Source organism: Aegilops tauschii, chromosome 2, assembly GCF_002575655.3.
Source record: "Aegilops tauschii subsp. strangulata cultivar AL8/78 chromosome 2, Aet v6.0, whole genome shotgun sequence".
NCBI lineage: Eukaryota > Viridiplantae > Streptophyta > Magnoliopsida > Poales > Poaceae > Aegilops > Aegilops tauschii.
Window position 1 is genome coordinate 608,523,232 of NC_053036.3, and position 24,000 is coordinate 608,547,231.

General features: G+C 43.7%; 1 protein-coding gene across 1 annotated transcript; it reads left to right on the forward strand.

The window, feature by feature from the left end:
• The first annotated feature begins 8,276 nt into the window (after positions 1 to 8,276).
• On the forward strand, positions 8,277 to 10,034 carry LOC120974728 (uncharacterized). Its single transcript, XM_045233821.2, has 3 exons — positions 8,277 to 8,359; positions 8,452 to 8,620; positions 8,716 to 10,034. The coding sequence occupies exons 2-3, from the start codon at positions 8,471 to 8,473 to the stop codon at positions 9,034 to 9,036; spliced, it is 471 nt and encodes a 156-aa protein (XP_045089756.1). The 5' UTR covers positions 8,277 to 8,359; positions 8,452 to 8,470; the 3' UTR covers positions 9,037 to 10,034.
• Positions 10,035 to 24,000: the final 13,966 nt, after the last annotated feature.

Genomic DNA, 24,000 nt, shown 5'->3' on the forward strand with positions numbered 1-24,000 from the left:
AACAATAAGTACCATCTGGACCTATCTGGCATCAAGCTAATATATCACGGCGACTTCTCACGACCCTCTCTCAGGGGCCCGTCCACTGATCTTTATTATATATTACACTGCGTTTCTATTCCTACGTATGATGCCGCGCTAGGAGTTGATCCTCAGGCCGATTTCACAAATCGACCTGAGTCTTAGGGGCTACTAGGATCAGCAGTTTTATGTTTCCTTCAGGTGCATCTTGGGTTTTAGACCGACACAGACCTTGAGGGCTACTAGATATACATATACTGGCTATATATCTCGGCAGAGAATAAATTGCACCAATAAAAAATATTCGCAAAAAATCAGCCCGCGGTCGGGGTGGTGCACCACCTTGGAAGCAGTCCGGCATAAAGCTCGGGCGCCAATGGCTGGCTCCATAGAGGGCATTTCCGGCGTTAGGCACGGCTAAACTCCTTCAACTCTTTAGAACCAAGGTGGTCTATGACACCTCGGATACAGTCCGGCGTTGGAGCTTGGATATAGTCCGGCGTTGGGGCTCGGATACAGCCCGGTGTTGGTGCTCGGCTACAAAATATACCTCGAATACAGTCCGGCGTTAGGGCTTGGACGCAAGAGGACACTGCCGCCCGGGAACAACTTCAAACCCGAGGTGTGGCATAAAAATAACAAGGCATTGATAAAGGTCGGAAACTTAAAGGGGCTCCTCGGATACCCGACGTGTAAACTCGTCGAATGCATTTCGGCGATCCTCAAGATCGAAGATGAGAAGATTTGTTGAACCAGTTTTGAAGACCGACAACCGAAGATGAAGAACAGTTCGGAAGAATCGAGGAGCGTCCCCAACTTGAAGACCGGTTCAGGGGGCTACTGACGGTGTCCTGGACTAGGGGGTACTCATCACGTCGTCTCCCGATCAGTTGGATTGGGCCGAGGACCCCCATGGCCGTATACTCATGGGCCAGTTCAGACACCTGCCGCATACAAGGAAGATTCCACAAGACTTGGTGATCAAGACAAGGACTCCTCCCCACCGGCGTATTCGGCTAGGACTCTTGTTATCCTAGGCCTCTTGTGCATTATATAAACCGAGGCCAGGCTAGTCGATAGATCATATACAACAATCGTAATCATAGGCTAGCTTCTAGGGTTTAGCCTCTACGATCTCGTGGTAGATCAACTCTTGTAATACTCATATCATCAAGATCAATCAAGCAGGAAGTAGGGTATTACCTCCATCGAGAGGGCCCGAACCTGGGTAAACATTGTGTCCCCCGCCTCCTGTTACCATCCGCCTTAGACACACAGTTCGGGACCCCCTACCCGAGATCCGCCGGTTTTGACACCGACACTCGTCCTCGTCACCGGCCTCGTCGCCGTCCTGCCTCGAGCCCCCAGTGAGCCCCTTCCCATCCCGAACCGTGCGCTGCCGCGGCTGCTGCCGCCCCTGCGCCGCGCCGCCGCCCCTGTTTTTTGTGTGTATGTATGTATATGGATGTATGTATGTATGTATGGATAGATGTATGCGTATGTGTTCATAGTTTTTTTTGTTCATAGCATTTTTAGGCTGTATAGTTTTATTTTTGTTCAATGTTTATGGTTAGAAGAGGAGAGGAAAAAATTGTGTTGCAAAAGTTACATTTAAGGTTAGTTGATTTAGTGCATTTTAGGTTATTAGTTCTACTGTTAGTGCATTTAATAAAACTACTTTATTTTACTATATATAGAAGTAGTTTATTTTTAGTAAGTACTACTTTATTTTATTTATAGTAAGTGCTTAATTAGTAGTTGAACTAGTTGATTTAATAAAACTACTTTATTTTACTATAGAAGTAGTTTATTTTTAGCAAGAAAATTAATAGAACTAGTTTATTTTTTTAGTTCAAGCAATTATTCCCGCATCGACGTCGACGATGCCTATCCCGCATCCTCGTCGTCGACTCGGCGGAGGAGGCCGGCTTGATCAGAGAGGCCATGTCCGGGATTGGGCTCCGCCGGGCTAGTATTGGGAGGTGCTACCTTCCGGGGGGCGTAGGTTGGTGAGGAGCCAGCCCGTCGTTGACCCGATCCTTGTTTGGTGGCGGTCGCGTGGGCCAGTGATGGTGCCGAGGCTTTCGGACACCGCGGAGGTGGTACATCACCGTGTCAGCGAGGAGGACGAGCACGTCCGTCGCTACATGGTTGCGTTGGAGGGCAGGTTCGACAATACCTGGCAGCTTCTTCAGGATCTCATTGGAGCTATGATCCTGTGATGGTTCCTTCTCTTTGGGTGTCCACCGCCCCCGCCGATACCCGTCGGGCGCTACGGTTCTAGCTGTACTAGCGATGCTATATGTATGACAGTATTCGAGGTGTATTAGTGATAATATTCGACGATGTACGGACGCAAGAGATGATGTAGTTTTGCTTATAATTGAATGCATCCTAGTTTGAATACTACTTTATTTTGAGATTTTATTTTGCTTATTGAATGCTCAAATTGGAAAACTACTCCTACTTTGAATGCTAAAATTAGAGAGCACTATGCAAGGCATATGCATACGATTAGTTGATAGCTTATAGGGTTTTTGTTTTTGCAGAAATCTAGGAGCCCCCCTCCATCATCCCCGCCGTCGTCCCCGTCACCGACCCCCTCCGACCTCGAGGTGAGACCAGCCAAATCTCCATGTCAATATGAGTCCTATAATATGAGTCCTCAGGTTGACTTTAAGTCTGTCGAGTCTCCACCATATATGAAAGGACGAAGAATCCCAACTGTTGTGTCGTGGGGGTAGCTTCTCCTTCATTCCCGTGATGAATAATAATGATCTAACTTAGGTTTTTTAGTACATATATTTAATTGTAGATGTTTAATATTTGAATTATGAACATAGGAAATATCGTACTCGGACGACGAAAGTCTCCCGGGGGAGTGTGACTGGTGCCACGACGACCGAGGTCAGTGCGACAGGCCTCACCTGGACGAAGATCGGCGCTTCAGCATTAAGCTGGAGGAGACCTTCGATGTTGAAACGGTACGCAATGACGACAAGTGTTATTTTTTTGTAATTAAGCACGACTTCAAATATTTCAACGTGTACTTTTCATCTTTTACAATTCGACTAGCTTATCCCATGCCATGCAAGACGCTATGTCTTGGAGAGGATGGGTTTTGAAGACCATGAAAGTTTGAAACAAAGAAAATTCACCTAAGGACCCATCGTGGTGTGGATTTTGAAGTAAAGTTGTACAATTCTGAGAGCGTAACCCATTTTGGTTGGAAAAAAGGGAAGCACTTTGCAAGATGTATGGTTTTGAGGAGGGTATGCTTGTCACCATGGATCTTGGTGATCCTGAAATCGAGCAAGACAATATGGACATTTGGGTCCTTGTTGATATGCCTCCAATTCTACCGCTATGTGATTTTCTCAAACATATATAGTTATTAGCTAATTTATATTGTTTATTTCAAAATAGTTGACAGCTTATTTTCATTCTTCAAAGAATGAGCGAAAGATGGTAGACAAAACCCACTACACCGATGGCTCCGAATTAACTTATTAGGAGAAAAATCATCTGGTCGGATTTTGTACTGATATTGAGAATTACAATATCTACAATCAAACTCCTCAACATTATGGTCAATACGTGCCACTAGTGCACGTGTTGAACTACGGTAACTACCATGGAGATACCCTGGTAATATTTTTTACTATTACGACATCCGTGCATCTTTTGCATACTTCTAAAACTAGTACATCATTGCTAACTATGAAGTTATTACTATGTTTTTCAACAAAGAATCCCAGAGGATTGTGTGCCTTATTTGATGTATCAGAATGGCAGCCTTCGTGTTATGAACATATATCCAGGTCATCCTACGAATCTCAACTGTCCATACCGGATTTCTCAAAGAAGTGGAGATATGCTAATCAAAGAATGGAAAAAATGTATGGACAGTCGTAAGGAGGTTCTTGGAAGCAAAAGGAAGCGAAGCGCAAGAATTGGAGACAGGATGATCTCCATTCTCCATAATGGAGAGTCAGGGTCTATATTGTTTATGCTATTTTACCTTAAAGAGGGTATTTAGGTCCTACCTAATACCGATGATCATGTGCTAAGAACAATTAAGTAGGGTTGGTTCGATGACTATGAGGATGATGATCGTATGACTTGTTATTAATAACGAGTAGAAGTTGTATGATGATGATTAGTAGGACTTGTTATTATATATGATGATGCATGATGCGAGCATGAAGAGTTATTATATATCAGCGGGTGAAATGAACATGGATTGGATTGAAGTGAAGGCAACATGCATGTGCTGCATGTCAAAACTAGTACAATCCAAACTTGATCAAAGTTAGGATTAGTATTACTTTTGACATGCACCACATGTTGCCTTCACTTCAATCTAAGCCATGTTTAGGCATAGCAGTAGCGTTGGTAAACCAAGCACGGAGATATAAGAGAGGACACTTCTCTCTATTAGCTAGCTAATAACAACCTAAATTAGCCAAAACCCCTAAACCAGTCCCTTTAAAAAAAAAACAAAAACCTCAGCTCCAGCCAGCTGCTGACGCGTGGATGCCTTTTGGTACCGGTTGGTGTCACCAACCGGGACCAAAGGCCCCTCTGCCTGGGCTGGCCGCAGCGGCCACGTGGAGGCCCATCTGTCCCGGTTCGTGTAAGAACCGAGACTAAAGGCCAAGGGCATTAGTAACGACCTTTTAGTCCCGGTTCCAAAACCGGGACAGAAGGCCCTTACGAACCGGGACAAATGGCCCTTTTTCTACTAGTGTTGCTTTGTCCTTCTCCTGTGGTGTTGTCTCTTGTTGTTGCTGGTGTTCTCTCCCCGGCGAGGTTGGAGGTGTGGTCTCAATGGGTGAGCTTCTAAGGAGGGGTGAAGATTAAACCCATTAAGCATCACGTGAAGGGCGGCCAACCAGCTATGCTACCTCGCGTGAAGATTAAACCCACAATCGTAGCGCCTCGGTCCATCTATTCATCTAACTACATAGGTGGCAACAAACTAGTGCATTTCCTTTTATAGTCACCATCTTCCTTCTTAAAAACCACATCTACACTCATCATGTAGACCGTAACACATCTGAATCAGTTAACGAGTGCTCGCGAGCGCTCACGAGCTTAATGAGCTTCAAACGAATCGAGCCGAGCATGGTTTCCTGCTCGTTAATGTTAACGAGCTTAACGAGCACGAGCTTAACAAGCCGAGCAGGTCGTTAATCCACCCTTAGCTGGGGCGACACCCTTCCAGCTAACCCCTCCCCCTTTATGTGTCTACAAACAAAACGGAAAAAGCCTTTCAAAATGGACCAAAAAGGCCCATTTTCATGCACTAAAAAAAGGCCTTAACCCCTTGTCGGTTTGGACCTCATTTTCACAATATAAAAGTACACCAGGAAAATGCCATGACATATACAAGAAGAAGGCACATATGGGATCATGAAAACATTGAGAAAGTTGTTCCCTTGAAAAAAAACATGGCAACTTTTGGAAAAAATGACACTACAAATAAGTGTGAAATAACAATAAAAAAAATAAATCTGCCATGTTATGTTAAAATAAATTGCCATAGTATATGAAAAAATTAACATAGCATGGCAAAAATTTGAATGGTGCATAGCAAATAAATTCTACCATGCTACCTACAATAAACTACCATAGCATAACCAAATAAAAATTCCATGGTTTTGATAAATCTGACATTCCTATTATTAATAAAATGTCATGCTATTAATAAAATTCCCATCCTAATTTATATTAATAAAAAAGGAAATAATTTGCTACCTAATAAATGCTATGTTATTAAAAATGACAAGTTATTAATAATAATAAAAACCATCCTCTGATTAATAAGAATGTCATGTTATTAATTATAAAACTGTCATCCTATTATTAATAATAAATTTCATGTTATTAATTATTACAGTGTCATGCCCTTAATAATAAAACTGCCATCCTCCTATTAAAAAAGACATATTATTAACTATTAAAATGCCAAGTTATTAACAAAAATGTCATGTTATTAATCCCTATCCATGTTATTAATATGTTCTCCGAAGCCCACATATATTCATCCCTATCCGCTTCTTGGACGAAACCCTGGCCACTCTACTCCACTCCTCCCCCAAGCACGTCGTTCACACGGCGTGGGGCACCAAGTCAGAGGTAAACGCCATGCCTTATGGTCCATTCGCTACGAACGCGTGGCATGCCCGCCATGCGAGGCACAGGTCGCGGGACGCTGCGACAGCCCTCGAGGCCAAAGCCGCGTAGTCACACGTCGTCACGCAGGCAGACCCGCACACGGTGACCACGGGATCAGTCCGTCGATCCGCGTCTATCGTGGACATCTCCTTGACGGGCAGCGTCGAGGCCATGGGCTCCGATGAAGAAGATTAGGGCATGGAGACGGCGGTACCTCATGTCCCATGTGGGTTTGTCTGTGTCCCATGTCCTGCTCTTCTTCGCCGGCGATTGCATCTTCACTTCATAGGGCTCATGCCCGCTGGACATGGACATGGAAGGGAACAACAAGGACTTGAAGCACGGACACCGGTGAAGATTACATTCCATGTAATTATATGTATTTGAGGATTTTGGTAACGAGATACCCGGTTGTGGAAGTGGACATTTGAGGGGTGACCGGTCACTACCCACGGACTGTAGGGGGGCGGATTAGCTATGTTCGGTTGTAGATGCGCTCTTATACACTGTTCCCCTCTGAGGTCAATTTTCACTTAATTTCTAATGCTAGAGTTCCTCTTGTCAATTCTCAAGAATATTTAAAACTTTAATTTAACAATTAAACTTATGTTGACGTGAAATACATTTTCTGAGCCTCAGCTGACGTGAAATACATTTTATTAGCCGTAGCAATAGCCGTTCAGTGAGATGTACGCACGTAAGTGTTTTTTGTATCTGTTGTTTAGCTAATAGCAATTCGCTAGGATCTTTGATTTTTCTTTTGTTGCACGCTAATAAAAGTGCTGCATGTTTTGAGAGCTCTAAACTTTTGCTCCATCGGTTCTCCATTCTCACTCTGTCAAAGCAACTAGCTCGTTTGCAAGTACGATTGCTTTGCTTTGCATTGGTTCTTCACTCACACTTTGTTAAATCGTCACGTCTTCTTCTTTTGACACGTCCTTCGAGTAGATGGCAAGGGTCAAGGAAAACTGTGTTGGTCTTTGAGCCCCACCTTCCATTCTTGGCAAAGATAGAACAGTGCAATTAGTATAATGCACATGTTGACATGCAGCAAGGTTGTTCGTTAAGATAATACCGACATATATATACATCAATACATCACTTACTACAAACTATACCACTCTTAACTTTTATTTTTCCGAGAAACTATACCAGTCTAACAACATACCAGGCAAGTAGTTCAAGAGTAGGCCATCAAGGCCAAAAATAAGCTGATGCATGGGGTCTCAAGATCGATCGTCAAAACCTGATCGATCGATGAGCAGCCACCTCATACGCAGTGTAACTCAAAATTAAGTGGGTATGGGTGCTGGGGCAAAGCAACTGGTTGTACCGCAAATGGAATGGCCGGGTCCATAGCTGGTGTGAGTGGTGCACAAAGTACGCGGGTTGCTACTGGAGTAGAAAATTAGGACTGGTCAGGAACCAGTCTGACTGAAAATTTCATTTGGGTCAGTCGATTGGTTTGAGCCGACCAATCGGAAATGAACGGCCACATGCCTTCTTCAACCTCCAGACCTGCCTAGCTAGCCAGCACAGACCTAACCGTAGCCCGCCGCCGGCGGTGTTCCCGCCTGGTCCTCCCCTCAACCGCCGTCCACCACCGTGCTGTTGATGCCATCGGCCACCCCTCTAAGTCCGGCGATGACTGGTTTTTTGGCAAACTTGCACTACCCCACACCCCTAAGATAGATAATAGGGTAGCTATTGTGTAAAATCGACAAGCCCAAATTCCAAATTCAGGCGACTCACTTATAGCTATTGGGTAGAAAATTAAGTAGCAATTAAAATGAGCTAGCCAGCTACTACTGTAGCTTTTTACTGTCATGCATGTATGTATGCATGTGCCTGTGTGTGCGCGCTGAGCTTCAGTCACATCACATACCTGTACTCCCCAGACAGCTTCCCCGCAGTTCCCTTCCTTCTGCCTAGCCACATCGTCACTGCCGTCCATTCATCGACACGTTGCGGGTGCTGGGCCCGGCACAGCACGCGTCTTCGCTTTCAACCGCGGCCTCGCAGCTGCTCTTAAACCGATCCTCACCCTAGCGTGCCCGTCGTGCCCTGCCATTGCAGCTCTCTAGCTCGAAGCGTCGAACCCGGCCCTTGGAAGAAAGCAAAAATCACGAACGCCAAGCTAGCAGTCGGAGCAGTGAGGGTGAGTCCCCTCCCCCTCCGTCCCATCGATCACGGCCGGCCTTCTTCTTCTGTTGAAATTATGCTGACCGTGTGATGCCTGCTGCGTTGTAGTCCTAGGCTCCTAGCAGACATGGACGGCAAGAAGAAGGTGCCTCCTCCGCGGCCTGTGACGGTGGCCAAGAAGAAGATGCCAGTTTCTGACTGGCTGGCCTGCGGTTGGGCGCTCCTCAGCGCCTGCGCCATCGCCTTGGGCCACTACCACCGCCTCTTCTGCAGCCAGGTAGATTACCCCTTGCCCCCTCGGACATTAATTCTGAGCTTTCCGACCAATCGATCGATCAACGCGCCGGTTTCCTGTTCGTCGTCTGCATGCAGGCCACGTTGATTGTGCGGTGCGGGTCCGTTGAGCTGACGGGCAAGAAGGCCATCTACTTCAGCGCCCTCTGGATCGGGGCCCTATGCTGCGCCGCGTCCCAGGCGGCCGCGGCGGCGCTGGCGTTGCTGCTCCCACGCCGCCACCGCTGGGTCAGCCGTGAAGACCTGGCCTTCCTCGCGGTCGTGCTCAACAGCGCCGGCCACTGCATGTACAACGGCTCCGTCTACATCCTCCGCCGAGGAGACTACTTCACCGTGGCCTCGCTCTGGTTCTGGGTGGGCGACATCATCAGCTCCCTCCTCCTGCAAGGTGAGGAGTAGGGCAAGCAGGGGATCGTGTAATTTTTTACTTCCCCATGCATGTCTGCATGTGCCTGAAAATCTTATACGACCCAGGTCGTACGCTCCCCAGGTGAGACCCCCTCCGATTCGTGACACGTGTATACATCAATCTCAAAGCATCAGTGCCTCTGTTATCCCTATTCTTCCCGATTCCCATCTGTTCTTTATTTGACGACCCCTCGCTGGGGCGGCCGTGCGGCACGACGCCGTCCTCTTCGATATGCCTGCGCGGACCACCCCTCGCCGGCGGCGGCCGTGCGGCACGACGCCATCCTCTTCGATATGCCTACGCGGACTACCCCTCGTCGGCGGCGGCCGTGTGACATCTGCTACGTCACGCGCGAAGTAGGCCATGGCGACGAACTGCACAAGGTACTGACAGTATTGTCGACGGCGGCCGAGCCGTGTAGTCGGCCATGGCAACGAACTCCATTACAGAAAAATAAATGAGAGCTGTCCATTTTCAATTTTTTGCAGCACACACCAACAATAACAGGGAACTTGTTGGCTGAGTCATGTAGTGAACCCCGATGTCGAGAAACAGCGAGTGACACACCGCCGGCGAGAAGCATGGCCACGGCCAAGTGGCATGCAGCTTGCGTTATACGTGGCCGTGCCGCGAGTAGAGGAGCCAGGAGCACGGCCGGCGTCGAGTACACCGGCGGCTGGAGTTTGGATAGATCGGACTGGCTACAAGAATCGCGATTTGGGAACTACGAAGTGGGGAATGAGATGACCGCTGCTTTGAGATTCGTATTGCCAGCTGTCAGACCGGGGAGAGGGTCTCCCGTTCAGCTGCGTACGACCAGGTCGTTTAGGATTTTCCCCCCTCTCTGTGTGTGTCTGCGTGCGCGCTGAGCTTCAATCACATCACATGTGTGCACACATCCCAGGTTCTGTCAGGCTGAGCTTCACTCTCCTCAGAGCCTGCGCCACGGCCTTCGGCCTCTACCACCTCCCATGCAGCGAGGTAATTTCTCTCGACATCCCGATCGAGTTTCCGATCGACCGATCGATCACGCGCCTGTCCTGTTCGTCGTCTGCATGCAGGCCACGTTGGTTCTGCGGTGCGCGTGCGTTGAGCTGACGGGCACCAAGGCCGCCTTCTTCAGCGCCCTCTGGATCGGCATCCTCTGCTGCACCGCGTCCCAAGCGGCCGCGGCGGCGCTGGCGCTGCTGCTCCCGCGCCGCCACCGCCGGGTCAGCCGTGAACTGGCCTCCCTCGCGCTCGTGCTCGCCACCGCCGGCCACAGCATGTACAACGGCGCCGCCTACCTCCTCCGCGCAGAATACTAGTATTTCACCATGGTCCGTGGCGGGCGACATCATCAGCTCCCTGGCTCTCCTCCTATATTGTGCTATGCACGCAGTATGCTGCGAGGACTGATTGTTATCGAGTGCCGTATGGATGTGTGAATCTGCTAGTGTCCGATTTATGTTCATGAACTCATATGTTGTTCCTGGTGTTGAGCATCGTTGTTTTCCATGCAACCACCTTCAACTGCTGGCGTATGTATCCATCGGGGTTCAGCCGTGTCGTCGGTTATTTGGTCCGGATTTTTCGTTATCTGTTTCCTCTCGATCGGCTGGGGCCGGGGCTCCGTTGAGATCGGTGTTGACGTCTTTTGGCTCCGTCGATCTGGTGTGGACTCGACGACGACTTGCGGGGTTTCAGGTAGATAGCTAGGTTGGGTCATGGTGAGATGCCCAGGTGTAGTGGCGTCTGGCGTGGCGACGATGATTCTGCTTGCTGTTGAGTGAAGCTCTTTTTGCTTTCCGGAGGAAACGTACCTGTCACTTGCATCGTACTAGTGTGCGCTTGAACTGATGCTCTTCTGCTTTTCTTGCCGCTTAGTTTTGGGGAAATTTTACGGTGCATATGCACCAGAATACATCACGTGTATTATATGGGCGATCTAACGGATAACAATAACTGGGCTTTTTTGAGCCTAACGGTATTTTCGACCTAATTTTTTTACCTTTAATCAGCCCAATTAGGTCCAGGGGTATTCTCGTCCTAAATTTTTTGATTAAATTAATTACATTAATAAAGCACTTCATTATAGAGGTCCCATCATCGTGCGTACTCTTTTGAATTTCTGTTCGAGCGGTTCGTCCTCTCTCCTCCTCTTGAGCCCTAACCTCGGGCCCCCTCGATCGCCTCCGGCGCCCTCGATTGCCGCCGATCGCCCCCGACACCCTCGATCGCCGCCGATCGCACCCGCTGTGTCTACCCCTCCTGCTCCTACTCCCCCTCCCCCCTCCATCGCAAGTCACCCCACTCGGGTCGCGGCGCCAGATCTTCCGACGAGTCGCTAATCCAGTCCTTCCCCCGAGCGGACGCCACCTTCCCCTACCCGAGAGGCCACATCATCCTCATCGACGTGCATCAACTTTTTCACGCCGGATCTTCGCTGTAAGTGCCTAGCCATCTCAAATCTTTTCTGGTCCCTTCTGCATATAGCACCAATAGGGGTCGGATTTGATTCGGGTTTAGGATATGTCATGTGAGGTTTAGGGTTTATCGTTTCAAAAAGTTGTGACGAGATTTCGATCGGATTTGGTTAGGGTTTAGGATATGTCATGTGAGGATTAGAGTTTATGTTTTCAGAAAGTTGTGACGAGATTACGATTGAAAGGAAGTGTAAGTCGGATGTAGCTAGGACATATTGAAGGACTTAGTTAGGGTTATGTGGCATGAGAAAGTTGTCAGCAGATTTGGATTCAAAGAAAGTTATTTTGGATTTAGTTAGGAGATACTTTTGAATTGAGTTTCGAGATATTTTGGATTTAGTTAGGAGATAATTATTTTGTATGGAGTTTGGACTTATTTTGGATTTAGTTAGGAGATAATTTGGATTTAGTTAGGAGATACTTTTGGATTTAGTTAGGAGATAATTTTGAATGGAGTTTGGAGATAATTGATCTATCAGGGTGGATCTATCAAGGCATATGAAGGACTCGTGGACTTTGGATTTAGTTAGGAGATCATCAGTTAGAGCTAGTACAATCAATTACAAATTTCTGGATTTAGTCAGGGCATATTTACTTACAGCTTTTGAAGGACTGAGTTAGGTACATGAATCTGATATGAAAAATTAAATAAATTATTTAAGCAGAGTACTGCATAATTTCAGTAACATATGCTATGCATCCGTAACATTGACTATCTGTTTTCGCTGGCAGCATAACAACATGGATGATAAAGGCAACGATGGCAAAAACTTGGGTGATACAGGCACGGATGACAAGGACATGGGTCATAGAGGCAACGAAGGCAAAGGCATGGATGATAAGGACAATGATTTCGTAGCCATGGACCCCAAAGGAATGGATGTATGTGCATGGATGATAAGGATAATGAGGACGCTGGCAAGGATGGCATAGACAGGATGATGTACACATGCAAGGTAAAGGAATTGATAATAAAGGCATGGCTGGTTCAGACCTGAATGAGTGTATGGAATACTTAGAGATTATGAAGAAGACTTTCAGGACTGAGGAAGAAGCCTACATGTTCTACGTAGGCTATGCGAGAAAAAAGGGGTTTGGTGTTAGAAAGGATGATCTGAAGTACAGGGGTCCGGGTCCGAAACAAAATGCATACAGAAGGACATACTAGTGCTGCAAACAAGGATGGCGGGCCATTAAGCACTTTAACAGAGCTGCAAGAAAAAGAACACCGAGGGGTCTTTCTCGGTGTGGGTGTCCCGCTCTTTTTCAGGTTGAGCTACAAGATAGCAGTGGCCTCTAGTTCGTCAAGAATTTTGTGGACAAGCATAACCATCTGTTTGTCCCTGCTGACCTGACTCCGTACTTATCGGCTCATCGTAGAATGACTGACACACAAAAGGCCGATGTCATCGAGTATGCTGTCGGTGGACTTCGAACACATCAGATTATGAATGTAATGGAGAAGAATGTTGGAGGTCCCGACAAGCTTGGATTTATAGATCGAGATCTATACAACCATGTTTCAATCCAGAAGAAGCGCAAGATAGAAGGCAGTGACGCTAGATATTTGCTCACCTATATGATTGCACAGAAAAAAGCAGACCCGGAATTCTTTTTCAAATACACAAAAGACAGCGAAGGCCATTTGAGGAACATATTCTGGGCTGATTCACAATCGTGGATTGACTATGTTGCCTTTGGTGGTGTCGTGATGTTCGACAGTACATATCGGTCTAACAAGTACAGGCTTCCATTTGTTCCATTTGTTGGTCTGAACCATCACCGCAGCACAATTTTGTTTGGGGTCGGTCTAGTGTCAGATGAGACAGTTGCATCATACCAGTGGCTTCTTCTTGTATTTTTGGAGGAAATGTCCCAGACGGCACCCATTTCAGCAATCACCGATGGGGATGGTTCAATGGCTAAAGCAATAGCTACTGTCTGGACCGGAACAGATCATCGTTTGTGCACGTGGCATATCAAGGAGAATATGGTGATCCACCTCCGCAAGAAAAAGCTTGAGGAATTTAGGGAATTCATTTACCTTCGTTGGGATGTTGATGAGTTTGAGAAAAGATGGGAGGCTTATAAGGTTAGGTTCAAAATAAAACCAACAGGCAAGAGGTCGTCATGGGTTAACAGGATGTACGAGCTGCGACACAAATGGGTTGCTGCGTACAAAAAGGGTAGATATTTCCTAGGCATGATGAGTAATCAGAGGAGTGAGTCTCTCAACTGAAGGCTTCATGTGCACCTGAACAGGAAGATGCAGCTTGTTGATTTGTTGCAGCATGTTGAGCACTGTGTATCCATAATGCCTAAGAATGAAGCAGCATTAGACGCAGTAGCGACACATACGATACCCTTCACTAAGCTGAATGCACACCCTCTGGAGATTGCTGCCTCTTATATTTATACAACTGTGATGTTTCCACGGGTAAAGCGTCAGATTGTCGAAGGAACAAATTGGCAGGTCACAGGCCGGGTAGCATGTGATGGTTTGGTCGTGTTTGGAGTTTTGCATAAAGTCCCATATGATAAAGTCCCATATGGCAGGGATGCTAGAGAATTGCAAGGTAAGGATGGTAACGACTCGGATGCTAAGGTTCCTACAGACTTGGAAGGTAAGGATGCTGAGGACTTGCATGCAAAAAACTTGGATGCTGAGGATCCCAATGACTTGGAAGGCAAGGATGGTGTGGACTTGCATGCAAAAAACCTGGATGCTAAGGATCCCAATGACTTGGAAGGTAAGGACAGTGAGGAGTTGGATGCACAAAAAGTTGGATGCACAAGGCGTGGATGCTAAGCCTGTGGATTTTATATATCACGTGACTTGTCTGTTTACAGGAGCAAGACTGGACGCTGCAGCTTGTAAATGTAAAAAGTTGGAAAGTCAGGATTACTCATGTGCACATATATTCTGCGTTCTGGATCATCTTGGTGTACACACATTTCCAAAAAAATTGTGAAGAAAAGATGGACAATGCATGCCAAGCCAGCGTTCCCTTCCTCGAGGACTGTGAATACTCATGTATGGTGTGATCACATGAATAAGTATCATCAACTACGCAACGTGGCTAGTGATGCTTTATTCACAGTCGCAGCTAGCGATTCACAGTCAGAACAGGTGATGGAGCTCCTCCAAAGTATATTGGTTGATGGAGAAAAAACTGATTTGGATGAAGGCCAGAAATCGTTTGTTCCTTTGCCAGCATACTTCTCTGCTGCTCGCGAATGCTGCACTGATGACGTGGAAAATTCAATCAAAATAATTCCAAAAGGGAGACCAACTACCGAAGAATCGAACAAGAGGATTAAATCCAGGCGCGAGCGGATGAGAGGGAAAAAAAGCAACGAAGTTAGTGCACATGTTAATCTCATTGTTCATTTCCATACATGCTTACAGAGTTAATATGTTCTCCGGAAGAGTGTTCACATGTTTTCCTTCAATTTAAGCAGGAAAAAATCGGGGAAATCAAAGGTCACAAGGAGGAAGAAGCGAAAAGAGAAAGACTCAGACACAGAAGAAGACACGGAGTTAGATACAGAAGAAGAGAAAGCTTCTAAAAAAGCAACAAAGTTAGTGCACATGTTAATCTCATTGTTCATTTCCATACATGCTTAAAGTGTTAATGTGTTATCCGGGAGAGTGTTCACATGTTTTCCATCAATTTACGCAGGAAAAAAGTGGGGAAATCAAAGGTCACAAGGAGGAAGAAGCAAAAAGAGAAAAGACTCAGAGACAGAAGAAGACACAGAGTCAGATACAGAAGAAGAGGAAGCTTCAAAAAAAGCAACGAAGTTAGTGCACATGTTAATCTCATTGTTCATTTCCATACATGCTTACAGTGTTAATATGTTCTCCCGGAGAGTGTTCACATGTTTTTCTTCAATTTACACAGGAAAAAAGGGGAAATCAAAGGTCACAAGGAGGAAGAAGCGAAAAGAAGAGACAGAGTCAGATACAGAAGAAGAGATAGAGGCAGATACAGAAGAAGAGACAAACACAGATACAGAAGAAGAGGAAGATTCAGGTACAGAAGAAGAGGAAGATTCATATGCAGAAGAAGATGGAGATTCAGCTGCAGAAGAAGAGGAAGATTCAGCTGCACAAGAAGAGGAAGATTCAGATGCAGAGGAAGAGGAAGATTCAGATGCAGAAGATGGTGGGCTGAGGAGGGCTAGGAAGAGACCATTGGAGGTTGCAGAAGAGGATTATGCAAAACCAAACAAGTGGGCATTACCACAATTGTGCGTACTTAAACATGTTTTCGGATGCTGGCTGCAGATTCATCTATTTCATTTTTTGTAGGAAACGCAAGGGCGCTCCAAATGTCAAAGCTGGGAGGAAGAAAAATAACGATGACAAGGGTGCGCGAGGAAAACCAGTGAAGTTAGTGTCTGTACTTACATGTCCGCTCTACAACTCAGGTCTTTGCTAGTACTGTGTTGATGTTTCTTAACTTTTCCAGGAAAGACTCTAGGAAGGGCGGTAAAGAACAGGCCAAAGGGGTGATGAAGACAAAAAGGCCTGCTAGGAATGTACCAAAGGCTGAGTGAATAAAAGCTGTCAAGTAAGCTTCTGCAGCTATGAAGAGAAAATCAGTGAAGTTAGTGTTTTTTGTGTTCAAGTGTACTGTACATGCTCAAATCTTCTTTGCTATCCTATTAACAAATTTTGTTTCATGCAGGAAAGCTAAAGTGAAGTCGAGGCAGGATGTTTAGATGCACAAGGTTAGGCAGATAAAACAAAAGGATTTCCGGGGTCGAAAAAATTAGAACAAACTGAATTGTTTCTATGCCATGATCCACCTTGTTTATGATGTATTAGACCTATTTGATAGACTGCCACTATTTTTCTGAATACCTTGTTTGATTGGTACACCCTCATTTTATTATGGACGGGTTGACATGGTCGGCTAGTTATGATTTATCAACATCTATCAAACAATGAATTTTTAGTGAAGTTGGTTTTCTGTATTTTTTTTCATTTTCTACATAATATGTTGCTGAAATTTGTTTAAAGTGTAGTCAAATTTCATACTTGAAATATAAAATACAAACCGAAAAATTATATATATATATATATATATATATATATATATATATATATATATATATATATATGAAAATATAACATTGGATTTCCTCAGAAACCTATTTGAAATCAAAATAGAAACCTCGTTTTCAAATAACCTTGAAAATCGTTTATTTTGAAATAGTAAATAAGCATACTAATATTTTAGAAATAGCATTCTCATTTGAAAAAAGCATGTTCATTTGAAGATAGAATGAATATGCAGATTTAAAAGTAGCATGCTGCTTTGAATATGCTGTTTTTAAAATACCATGCTATTTTAAAAATAGCATGCTGATTTTAAAAATATAATGCTGATTTTAAAAATATAATGCTGATTTTAAAAATACCATGCTGATTTTAAAAATAGCATGCTGATTTTAAAAATAGCATGCTGATTTTAAAAATAGCATGTTGATTTTAAAAATAGCATGCTGATTATGCTGTTTTCCATATGCTGTTTTTTAAAATAAGCATGCTGATTTCAAAAATAGCATGCTGATTATGCTGTTTTCCATATGCTGTTTTTAAAAATAAGCATGCTACTTACATCCTGATTTTTAAAATATAATGTTGTTTTCAATATGCTGTTTTTAAAATAGCATGCTGATTTCAAAAGTTACATGCTTTTTTAAATATGCTGTTTTGAAAGTAGCATGTTGATTTTGAAAACAGATGCTGTTTTTAAAGATTTTGAAAACAACATTTTTTAATTACGCTATTTAAAAAAATTTAAAATAACATGATGGTTTGCTCTGTTTATGAAAACAGCATGCCATTACGAAAATAACAGAAACATCATTTTTTAAATATGAAAGCTTCGACCCGCAAGTTTTTGTTTTTGCATTGCATTTTTGTGTGCAACACATACAAACCTCATTTTCAAAATAACTCGTACTAGCTTAAAATGAAAGTAGCATCTAATCCATATGAAACCCGGTTAGATTTGATTTTAAAAATACGAGCATCACTGTGGCAAAAAAGGAAATATCTTTGCAGTCCATAAAGGTAATTCTATCAGGGAGGGTACCAGGGTGCGTTATAAGAACAGACTTGCATAGCAAGTACATTACTCCACATAAGTTCATACTACCACCAAGTTACTGCCAAGTTCCACTTACTGGACGATCTTCATATCCAGTCGGACTCAAAAGTTATACCACCAAAGTACCAGTTACTACCAAGTACCAATTACTAGCAAGTTGCACTTACTGGACCCAAAAGCTGATACTACCAACTTCCAGTTGCTGGCTACTACATACGTATTATAAAACTAGCGTCAAACTACTCCCATGGGTCAACGAATCCTCATGCCACTGGCCATGTTCACCCTAAGCCCACCTCCACTCCTTTCCATGAACCTGAAGATAGCCATTTGATCTTCTTTCATTTTGGCGCCCTGAACGACTTCTCTCCAGTTGTTCGTCATGATCATACGCCCGTCCTTCTTGCCCATCTTGAACAAGACCTTTTTAGAACCTTCAAAATGTTCGTTGGTGACACGCACAACCATGGGCTTTCGCAGATAGTCTTTGAGGTAGGCCTGACTGTAATCCTTTGAGAAGCATTGATTGCACAGGTAAATAAATAATGTTACATAAAAAAATAAGTATGATTTGCACACAAAAAAGTAAGTATGATTTGCACAACCACACCTGTCCTCCTCTCTATCTCTACATGATGGCATTTTCACTTGTGAAATATGATTTGCAAAAAAAGAAGTCCAAGTGTTTACCATCTTCCTCTTCCCTTTGATGACTACCGAGCGAGTGACGGTGCTGACATAGTATGGCATGGGAGTTTTGCACTGCTTTACTATGGATTTGAGACAGTCCCACCGATCCTGGTTTAGCAATACATGGTTGCCATAGAAGATGCGATCCTCGAAAGTTCCTCTTCTCCCCGGGTATCCCGGACCTGTATCAAAAAAATTAAGATGACAGAGTAGTAAATAATTTCATACATAAGATCTAGAACATCAGCACTGGGTTGATGATCAAGCCTACTTCAATGATCAAGAAATGAAGGACATAGATAACCCAATCACATCCACCCGGCAATATCTCGTAGAAACATGGGCAAATCGAATATTTGATTTATTTAAACTAACAACTAAAAACTGCTCTATTTAAGCTTTAGTTCAGTCAATGTTGATTTGGAAGGTCATCTAGAACCTAAACAGAGTAATGTGTGGTAATCAAGTGTCACTCAAACATCAACTTTAGATAGTTCACGGTTCATTTAATATCTGACCAGCCATATAGAACTTTACCCCTGTGTGCCAAGATGGGATCGTTGTCCACATATCCATCTCCATCAGAACTATCATCAGTGTCATAGTCGCTAGAGGTGCCGTCATCACCGCTATAGCCGTCACTCCCATGTGAAGTGCCATCTGAAGCATCATCTGAGGTGGTCCGGTGATCACTATCTTCACTGCTGATGAGGATGGTTTCCCTTGCCATTCAAACCTGTTGCATGCACTGCAATGAACAACTGTTAGTTATTGATATATGAAATCAGTCTTACACTAGAACTTGTTAGCACCATATACAATGTGAATAATCATTTCGCATACTTCTTGCTAAGTACGTAGTTAATGTATAAACATCTACACGAAAAAGCTAGTCGACAACCAGATTGATACTACTAGACTATTCGCACGACTAGTGAAGACTAGTGGTTAGACTCATAATCACTGGGCAGATAGAACCAATTAGGATATTTCAAAGTTACAATATTTTCGGCATATTTTTGTGACATTGGCAGAAATAGTTGGTAGCCAACCAATCACTTGCAAACATTTGGCATTTTGCCAGATATTGGCATGCCAAATTTTGGCATCGAACCATTCATGCTGATAGATCATGATTGACTTGCTACCAATGTTGGCATTGCCAAATATTGGCAAATTTATGTGATCTGGACAAGAAAACTTGGTAACCAACCAATTATTAGCCATGTATATTTTGCATCAAACCAATTTCGCTCATAATTCGAACAAGCAGTAAATAGAATCATAAAAAATATAAACCAACCATAATTGTTACACCATGATTGGTAGCCAACCAATCACTTAACAAATCATTTCATCAAAGGTATGCACATATTAGTAGCCTTGCATACTTAACAAATCATTCAAAAAATGAACCATGATTGACTGCTCTCATCGAGTAATACGTGAAGCTATAACTGATCTGCCTTTGAGCACTGCAAATTTCCTGATGGGCTGTTGTGTGGTACCATCAGGTAATAAATATAAAGTCTTTAAATTGCCCCAACAAAACAAATAATGGATTTGCTCCTGTACATAACATTTTTAGAGGTAGCTGTGGAGGTTAATTTTCCAGTGAGAATAAGGACATGGCAGCATCTCTCAAGCAAGATGGCAGCATAGTGAAGGTTATGAGAATGAGCAAGGTATGCTGTCCAACAGTCACCCTTTTGTATACTTGCTATGTATTTACTCATTACTACCCATACCAACAAGTAAAATCATGATTATGAAGTATAATGGCAGAAAATCCAACAGTGAGGAATTTGTTGCAATATGAACTACTAGCTCACAGCAAATCTTCATTGATCCCAACAAGCCCATACCATATGATGGAGATAGGCTGACATAATTCAAGTAAGCAGTAGCAACAATCATCAAAAATATGCACCAACCAAAAATATTACATGTGTGCACATATCATCAAAAACATGCACCAATCAAGAGCCGTCTATACTTGACAAATCCTTCAAAATATGCACTAATCATCATACTACCATCGATTAATACATGAAACTATAACTGATCCTCATTCCATCATTACAAAATTCCTCATGGACTGCTTCTGTGCTCTCCTTTTAGTTTTTAATAATTAAGTATCAGCAAATACATATACACAGTCTTCAAACTATCCCAACAAACCAAAACATGTGTATGCTCCTGTGAATATACTTTTTCTATATCTAGCAATGGGGGATCATTTTCCAGGGAGAAAAATTACTTGATAGCATCTATCAAGCAAGATGATAGTATAGTGAAGACTATGTCGACGAGCAAGGTATGCTGGCCAACACCCACCCTTTTCTCTTACTTGCTACCAAAGTGTTTACCCATTACTACCCATACGAACAAGTAAAACCATGATTATGCAGCACATTGTCAGATTATCTTGCTGTAAAATTACTTGTTGCAATATGACCTACTAGTTGACAGTAAATCTGCGTATACCCGAAACATGCACACAAGCAAGTGTCAGCTTTTAACTTGGGCGGTGCTGGTAGATCCCAAAATTAAGGTCAGGTCGACATGCGAAGGGCAGGGAAGATCAATCTTACGTGCGAAGTGGTACCAGATGGGGCTGGAGTAGACTTGTTCGAAGCTGGCAACACCAGAGCTTCGGGCGGCGCGGCTAGGGATTGGGGAGAAGAGGTGCCGTAGTCAGACCTTGTTATCGACGAAGCAGTGGAGAATCGTGGCCGGAGCAGGGAGGAGTGGGTGGCCGGAGCGGATCCGGCCGATTTGACGACGATGGGGGCGGCCAAGGTGACATCTTAGCAAACCCTAGTCATCTCCCTCCGCGTCTCCTCTCTGTCTCTGCAAAGAACGAAGTGTGGTGGGATTGGGAATGGGGGTGGGTATGGGGTTGGGGCCATCGCTCGCTTTTCTCTCTGCCTCCCACTTGTACAGGCCCACAAAAGGAACAAAGTGTTGGGCCGGATCAGATGCAGATTTGGCAGCTTACCAATTCTGGTCAAACAGAAAAGATCAGCATCACCAGGCCAGCAGGACCACCACAGGTGTGCTTTTGAAGAAACCCTAAAAATACAGTGCTATTCATATTGCATGTGCATGAGTCTTTCAGTACACCAATTGATCTTGAATAATATTAAGCACTGCACAGTATATATATATATATGAAAATAATGGTTAACCAATAAAATGGTAAACTATTCGATGCAAGGTTATTTTTAAAAAAATCAATAATTGAATTGTATGCATTTTTATGATTAAATTTAATAAATGTAACATTTTTTCAAAAACTATGATAATTAAAATATTCATTGGTATTTAAAAAAACAACCGCAAATGACTACTTATGCCAACCAGAACTTCTTCATGGTTTCGATTATTCATCTATTCTTTGGCATGCTGGTTGTCATAACACCTTCTTCGGACCTTCTCTTTGTCAGACAAATTCCTGAGATATTGGGCTAGTGCCTTGTGTTTCGCCCTCACACCATGCTTTATTTGGTAGCCTTTGGCAACTCCTTTGGCGTGCTCAATAATACTAATGAAAGCCGGGTCCACATATTTGCTACAGAAAGCGCAACGATACGCCATACGCTTAAGCACGTTGCACTGTCCATTCTGCAATTCTTCAAGGGTTTTCTGAGTGTGTGCATCCATCTCTCCTTCGGGAATCTCCGCATAATCATCAGAATAAGGCTGCAAGTTTAAATTATGTATGATATAAGCTGAACCATTGTTTACAGTAACTAATACTCCCTAAGCTCCATACTGTAGTGCAAATTATTTTTAAAATAAATATTTATTAACTATGAAAATTTAAGGAGAAAAAAATCAATATCAATTCCATATGGAAGCATAAATCATATGATGTACTTTAAAAAAATGTCAATAAACATGGACAACTTTTATGATGTTTGACTTTTAGCATAAAACAAAAACGCACTAAATTGTGGAGTGGATGAACCATTAATTTGTCAAAGATTGATTGAATAAATAATGATCATTACGTACTGATGATCAACAGTATATTTTGAGCTAGATTCCATTATGCCAAGTCAACAACATATTGATGGTTTAATGATTAACCTCTAACCTTGAACTTGAAGACAGATGTAGGGTTAAAAAAATAAAATTACCGTAACGGAATTCCAGTCCATGCCGTGCATGTGCTGCTGTTTGTGATCGATGACGGAGATCCTGATCCATGCGATGGACGACGACGTCGGTGGTTAGCTCCGCAGGTCCATGATCTGTCACGACGGCGTCCATGACAGGCCCCCCACATCCATGGCCCCGCTCTGTCATGACGGCCAATCGATCTCCATGAGTGGATTTCATATCCGGCGGCAGGGAGGCAGGCGTGTGAGCGGCTGTGATGGTTTTAGAGCGTACCCTAGGGGGAGAGATGCGGGGAGTAATTGGTAGTTACCTACTATAGCGGAAATATTTCGGCGTTGGGCACCTACAATGCAGCGGGCTTATTTAGGCGCTTAATTAGGATCCTGGAAAAAAATCACAATCGTAGGCGCTTGGGGCAGGCGCTAGGAACTGGATTTTGTATATCTACGCGATGCAATCGAAAGATCATGTCCGGGGTGGATGGGTTGGGGATTGATTTTTTTTACATAAACCCTAGTGCTCAAGACTTGTGAAACATCAGATCAAATTGTCATCAAGTGATGTAGAAATTTCAAACTGAGAAAGAAATGTACGCAAAGGCCATTATAGTATTACTTGGATCGAGACTTTGTGATCATCATGTAGCCACGCCACAACCAACACGATGGTCTCCGTGGCCATGTAGACATCACACCATGCACTGTTGGCCGCCTAGACCCTCTAGCCATGCATCGATAGTCGTCACGTCTCGCATGCATTTGTGATGCTAGCAATGTCATCACGTGATGTCATAAACCAAAAGGCGTGTGACAATAATTTGAAAAAACTACAAGAAAATACTCCGTCCCAAAATTTTGACTAAAACATGATTTGATACGTCAGTATTTACACAAATCGAAGACAAGAATTTTGGGACGGAGGGAGTACTAAAGCATCAATATTCCAATCCTAGGTTGCTATAAGAGAAGCTTGGATTTCCATCTACCAAGCTGAATGCAGCTCAAGGCTACAATTCCATTGCACTGGTACGTTAAATATGTAGTCGGCACACAACTTAACATGCATAGTTGTACCATAGTTCAACAGTAAGCATACGGTACTTCTTAACATAGTTCATCCATAAAGTCTCGCCAACATACCACAAACTAAGGTAGCACACAACTTTTAGTGATATATATACCAAAACTAGTGTTTTTCTTTCAAGTTTATGACCATGCATTATTCTACTTTGGATCTGTTGCAACGCACGGGCACATTGCTCGCTTCTTAGTGAACGAGCTAACGAGTTTCACGAGTAGCTCGTTAGTATCAAAATAACACCAATTTTCATCTTACGCGGCCATTTTTGGAGGCAGCAAACTAGCGCATTTCCTTTTTGAGTCACCATCTTCCTTCTTGAAAACCACATCTACACACTCAACATGTATACCGTACCACATCAGAATCTGTTAACGAGCGCTCACAAGCTTAACTAGCTTCAAACGAGCCGATGATTAATGAGCACGAGTTTAACAAGCAGAGATGCCAAACCACACACCAATTAACA

Coding starts and splice junctions, on each gene's coding strand:
- LOC120974728 (XM_045233821.2), top strand. CDS start 8,471: ATGGACGGCAAGAAGAAGGTGCCTCCTCCGCGGCCTGTGACGGTGGCC. Junction 8,621..8,715: donor ACCGCCTCTTCTGCAGCCAG/GTAGATTACCCC, acceptor GTCTGCATGCAG/GCCACGTTGATTGTGCGGTG.